Raw genomic sequence first — 5,845 nt, forward strand, 5'->3', positions numbered from 1 at the left:
ATGTTTATCAACATGTGAAGTGAATAAAATGGTCTCTACTACAGAAACTGCATTTAATCTCATCTGGCACCAATTACCTTTTAGAAAGTTACAGTTCGTTTCAGGACACATTTCTTCTTTAGAAGGAAAAGAGTCTAATTAGTAAATACATAATTAAACAATACATATTCCCAAATCTTATGAGAATCAAATGAACGTGAAGTCTTCCTTTAATTTCGGAGAGGGGGAAATATTTTCTGTCATTCCTTAAAATAACAGAACTAGATTTTCAAGATTATAATAATATCATGTGTTTATAATACCAAACGGTGTGCTTTTACTTTCTAAGAAGCCATTGATCATTAAATATAATAACTAATGGCACAGGCTTTCAAGAAACAGCAAGAAATATTATGGTAGCCATACAGGCATCAGCAGGCCTCAAGTAACCAAATCATTTCTCTGTGAGAATGAAATACACATGACCTTGTTAGGAACATCTAGGTTTCTGAGTTAGGGGCTACAAACCATATCACACTGAAAACTAAAGAAAGAGTATTCCCAACACAGCTAGCAAGCATTCTACGGAAGAGCTAATTTTTAAAGGGAGACAGTAAAAGCAGCAGTTTGAAAGAATGTCCTTACATTAAATTCAGTCAGTTGAATCCACTGTGAATGTGGGTTTTTTGCTTCCACAATAGGGTTTTACAACCAAGAATCATTTCTTTCATAGCTCCTTACAACCTGTTGCTTGTTCACAATCATGGCGAGTCTGTTTAGAACAAGAATTGCTTTCAAGTCAGAATCTTAATGCAGCTCTAAAAATGTTGGGTTTGTGTTTTTTAAAAATAGTCCAATTCCTGACTGTAGCATGTGCTAGAGGAGCTAACTCTGTCTCCTTTGTTCGCTCTTTAGGAGCCCAGGAATTGCTGCGACAGAGACAGTAGAAGCCAGGACTCAGGTTTCAGAGTATCAAATACTACAAATAGAAGTAAGCAGTCTCATACATAGACTTCAAGGTTTTTGTTGAGCCAATGGTCACTTCAGTTTCATTTTTATGCACTTGGGGCCATTGCCTCGTTTCTCAAAGCTGCTCTCAAAACTTGGGGTGTAGCAGAACCGTGTCCACTTTAGCAGGTAAGTTTCACTGCACAGCTCTTAACACTTCCTAGTACAAACCTCTGGTCTTCTCAGAAAAATAAGGTACCCATTGTCTCAGGAATAACCTGTGGGGGAGTCTGTTGGGAACAAAAACTGTGTTCAAGTCGGAATCTTAAGTAAAGATCTAAAAATGTAGTTTTATGGATTTAAAAAATAGTCCCTTTCACAGAGGCAGTGTGTGCTCCTGGACCCAGCCCTCCCCAGCTCTGTTCAGTATACGGAGGAATCGCTGGGTTTGGGCCAGTGGTCGAGTATGAAAAGGGAAACAATCAGCTATGAAAAGGAAAAGCTCCTTACCCTCTGAGTGAGCTAAAATCTTTGAAGATTCCGTCCCAGGTGTGCGCGGCTGGCGGGCAGGAGGTCCTGGCGCCCTCGCGTGTCCATCCCCGCAGCTTTGTTAGCCCCGCGCGGAACACCCAGACTCTTAAAAGGAGCCCTCGAACTGAGCTAAGCCTGACCCAAAGTGAAGAGCCAGGTCCAGAAGCGGGAAGACCTGAGGACAGCCTCAGTCTCCGGACACTTGCACAGATGGCAGATCCTTGACCCCCTCGGTGGCCCGCGTGGACGCAGCGAGTCGGCGCGGCGGGCGGCAGCAGGCGGACTCTCCCCGCCCTCTGGCGGCGCCTCCCCGCAGCTGGAGGCGAGGAGGCGCGCAGACAGCCGCGCACCGGGAGGGGGCGGCCCCTGCGCGTCGGCGCCCCTTGGTGGAGCGGGGACCACACGACGCCACCGATCTCGCGTGAGTCCGTGAGTCAACAAGTGAGGCCCTTAGGGGCTCCGGGTTCAGAGGTGCGGGGCATAGAAAGGGGTCAGGTAGGAGGGTCCCAGGAAGGGCGCAAAGGGCGCCCCCGCGGCAGCGGCCGTCGGCGGGAAGGAGGCGGCGGCCGGGAAGAGAACGTTAGCCGTCGAGTACGAGGGGAAACTCTGGAAGGGCAGCGCGCCAGGGCCTGGCGGGCCGGGACTGCCCCCCGTGCCGCCTCCGCCCCCGGCCCCTGCCGCTGCCCCCGGTGGGGGCGCGCCGCCCGCCGCTTGAGCCGCGCCGTCGGCGCCGGGGTTCTGCTTCTTCCACTTGGTCCTGCGGTTCTGGAACCAGATTTTGACCTGCGTCTCGGTGAGGCTGAGCGACAGCGCGAGGTTCAAGCGCTCGCACACTGACAGGTAGCGCGTGGCTCGGAACTTGTTCTCCAGGGCCACCAGCTGCTCGTAGGTGAAGGCGGTGCGCGCGCGCCGGGGCTTGGCGCAGCGGGGCTCGGCGCGCCGGCGCCGAGGCCGCGGGGAGCCGGGGGAGCCTGGGGACCCCGCGGGGCCGCCCGCGCCGCGCTCCCTGGCCGTCAACGCCGCCGCCTGCGACCCGGGGGAGCACGCCGGGTCCGCCAGTAGGCCCGCTGCCCGTTCCTGCTGTCGCCGCCGCCGCCGCCGCCCGGCATCCTCCGCTTCCTCCTCCTCCTCCTCCTCCTCCTCTGCCATCTCTGCCTCCAAGCCTTCCAGGGGGGACGCCGCGCCCACGCCTCGGTCCACAACATCTAGGGGAGAAGGGCGCGGTGACCAGAAGCCTGGAATGACCCGGCCTGTCCCAGTCCCCAGACGTCCTCGTCTTCTCCCAGCACGCAGCTCAGCCCCCCAGCCCGGCCCCCAACCCCTGCGGCTCTCCGGCCTCGCGTTCCCCCACACTTCCCATCCCCGCAAGCCCTTCCGTGGAGTTGGGGTTTAGGGGTGCAGGGTCTCCTTGCCCTTAACTCATCTGCCACCTGGCAGAAGTCCAAGAAATGTATTTTGAATGAATGAATGAATGAATGAATGAATGACACCCACGTTAAGAAAAAAAATAATGACCTTATTGGACAACCTTATGGGTAGTGGGGGGCAGGGTAGGATCACTGTGCATTAAGACATTCAGATGTCAAATGCCTTTGGGGCTGTGTCTCCCCAGTCCCGAGAAGCCTATTTTGGGCTGGAACTCCTAGCAATTAAAAAAGAAGTTATTAAGCTTTGCCCCCCCCCCACCCTCCCCTTTTAAAGTGAAATTCCCTCTTTCCCATCTTCTCTATCCTGCCGTGTTAATAGAGTTTCAGATTTGTGCGGGGCCAGATCGATAGATGTCATCTATTAAAGGTAAGTTTTAATCGAACAATATTAGGATCAGTCAGGGAAAGGGGGTTTGAAGTCGGTACCTGCAAGCTGCGGGCAGGAGATATGCAGGCTCCAGTAATAGAATATCGATCATGGGCGTGGGGGGAGGGGAGCACGGCCCCTCCGAGGGGAGATCCGAACAATCACCAGGCGGACCGCCCGGCCCGAGCGCAGCCGCCAGAGGCGCCCCAGCCTGAGACAATCGCCGCCAAAATTGGGGAGGAGAAGTGCGGGTTGGGGGGCCTGCGCAGCCTCCAGCCTCTCCAGGACCTGCGCCCTGACCCCCAGCGTCCCTCCTGGGAACCTCGTGCCAGTGTCCCACCCGGCACGTATTGCCTGTCTTTCGTCCTTTCTTCCAAACTCTCCCGGACCCCTCCATCAGGTGTCTGCCAGAGTTAGGAGTAAGTCAAAAGATTTTGGAAAGGACCAAAGCCTCCCGTCACCCCCACCCCATTCCTGTCCCCAGGCCCAATCAACAGCTGGATCTGGGGAGAGGAGGCAGGTGGGACAGTGGAGTCTATGCAGGTGTCTCTGAATGGCTGCAAGTGGGCACCTGGGAGCCTAAACCTGACCTCGCTCCTAAGTCTCCGGCACATGATTTTGCCTCAGTAGCCTCATCCATAAAATGGGGGCGATATTCATGACGCTGTCTACCTCACAGGTCCCTAAGTTTTTCATGGCTTTTTTTGCCAGTCTCTAGCCTTAGGTCATGACACGTGGCGGGCGCAAAAATGACGGATAAGTGAATGAGCCTGGATCAGGTAGGCTCTGGGTGTTAGTTTCCACTGAGCAAATCTGAGCGGTGGTGCTTTACTCGCTTGGCCGGTGAGCGAGGAAGGGTTTTGGTAGACAAATCTCTGATCCAGGAAGCTGAGGGCCTCTTTTCTGCCTCAATTCAATTCCGTGACGGGGGCAACACTTCGCACTTCGTCTTGTGCGCTTTCTCCCTCTGGGGAAGGCGCCACTGAAGGCCCTAAACCCGGCCCCTGACTGTCCCCACCTCCCCTTCGCGTCATCTGGGCTGGGGCTTCCCGGGGCCGGCGGCCGCCTGGCATCCTTACCAGGAGTCTCTCGCTGCTGGGCCGGGTCCCCCGGACTGGCGTCCTTCTCCGCTTCGCCCTCTGCCAAACTTTTCTTGGCTTCCCGGGGAGCAGGGCGCACGGCCGGGAGCGCAGCGCGGGTGAATTTCTGCGGGTCCAGGATGTCCAGGACAGAAAAGGAGATCTTGTGGTGGGAGGGAGCCGCCTTGGCCCCGCCGTCCTGCCATGCCAGCATGCCCGTCGGCTGCGGGCCGGAGGCCGGCGGCGCGAGCTCCGGGATGGCCGCGCTGGGGGCTTGCCTGGGGCAGTGCCTGGGCCGCAGCTCTCCAGCCGGTGGGAGGACCCAGGCGGCCAAGAGAGGCTGGGGAGGGTGATGCGGAGGCGGGGCCGGGAGAGAGCCTCCGGGGGGCTGCGCACGGATTGGCACTCGCACGACCCAGGCCCCCGCCAAGTACTGGGCGCGCTCGCTGCAGCCCAGAGACTGCCCGGCCCCGCGCCGAGGCTCCTCGCCTCGCCACGGGGGAGCCTCTACGCGGCCGGTGCGCGCGCCCGCCAGGACAGCGCCGCTTGTTCCGCGCGCCCCCGCACAACCCACTGGGACTCCGGGTGTGAGCCAGCGAGGGAGGGCGGGACGCTCTCATCCGGGGGACCCCGCAAACACAGACACTCACACACAGACACACACAGCGTGATTTGAGCTTGGGCTTGCGCTTTTTCCCCAGTGCATGCGCCCCTGAATTGGGGATGCAATTGAGGCCAGCGTTGATTACTTCAAGGCAACATTCGGCATATCTCCTTTCCCGCCCGTGAATCACAGTGATGGCCTCAGACCCGGTCATCTCGAATTTAAAATCTCTCCTTTTCAAAATTTGCAGCTACAAAGCCTTTGGGTTTGCACGATCTCATTTGATTCTCTGAACATCCCTGTGGGGTGGACGTTTCCTAGTAAGACTATTATCCCCGTTTTAAAGATGAGGAAATTGGGATTCAAAGCTAGGAAGTGGATTGCTGGGGCCACTGTTGATTGGTGGCAGGCTCGGTTCGAACCCAGGGCTTTTTCTCTCGGTCTCGCACCCTTTTCGGTTCATCCTGTTCTCTCAGACATGGAGGAAGAAAATCCTGCCCCGTGTCCGAGGCTTCCCCTTCCACCCTGGAGTGAGCTGGGTCAGAGAGCAGCAGGGGTTGGCAGAGATGTCAAGGTGCTGCCTCGCTTTGGACATCTTGGCGGGTCCCAGGCACAGAGCCAGGTGAGATGCCCTGGTGAAGGCAAGTGAGCCAGATGGGGATGGCTGCCCTGACTTGCTGAGACGCCAAGCATAACCCTTAATGCCCTTCAGACCTTCTTTACAGTCACAGGTTCCATCACTTGCAACAGGAATTTGGTCTGTGGGAATCAGGCTGCATCATTGACCACCCCCACCCCCCATGCCCTTCCAGCCCCATGATGAGGAAGGTTAAAAGATGCTTGGCTGGTTTGAATTTAAGGTCATGGAACAGATGATTGAAATGGCCCTCTCTGCCCCACCAAGACCCAA

At 56.4% G+C, this 5,845-nt stretch overlaps 1 protein-coding gene across 1 annotated transcript; it reads right to left on the reverse strand.

Annotated features, from left to right (window-relative positions):
- Nucleotides 1–1,923: 1,923 nt before the first annotated feature.
- NKX1-2 (NK1 homeobox 2) lies at nt 1,924–4,545 on the reverse strand. Its single transcript, XM_036898471.2, has 2 exons — nt 4,332–4,545; nt 1,924–2,663 (listed from the first exon to the last, which is right to left on the reverse strand). Exons 1-2 carry the CDS (start codon nt 4,543–4,545, stop codon nt 1,924–1,926), a joined length of 954 nt encoding a protein of 317 aa, XP_036754366.2.
- Nucleotides 4,546–5,845: the final 1,300 nt, after the last annotated feature.

This window comes from Manis pentadactyla, chromosome 8, assembly GCF_030020395.1.
Source record: "Manis pentadactyla isolate mManPen7 chromosome 8, mManPen7.hap1, whole genome shotgun sequence".
In the NCBI taxonomy this organism is placed as follows: Eukaryota; Metazoa; Chordata; class Mammalia; order Pholidota; family Manidae; genus Manis; species Manis pentadactyla.

Coding starts and splice junctions, on each gene's coding strand:
- NKX1-2 (XM_036898471.2), bottom strand. CDS start 4,545: ATGCTGGCATGGCAGGACGGCGGGGCCAAGGCGGCTCCCTCCCACCAC. Junction 2,664..4,331: donor CCAGCAGCGAGAGACTCCTG/GTAAGGATGCCA, acceptor CTTCTCCCCTAG/ATGTTGTGGACCGAGGCGTG.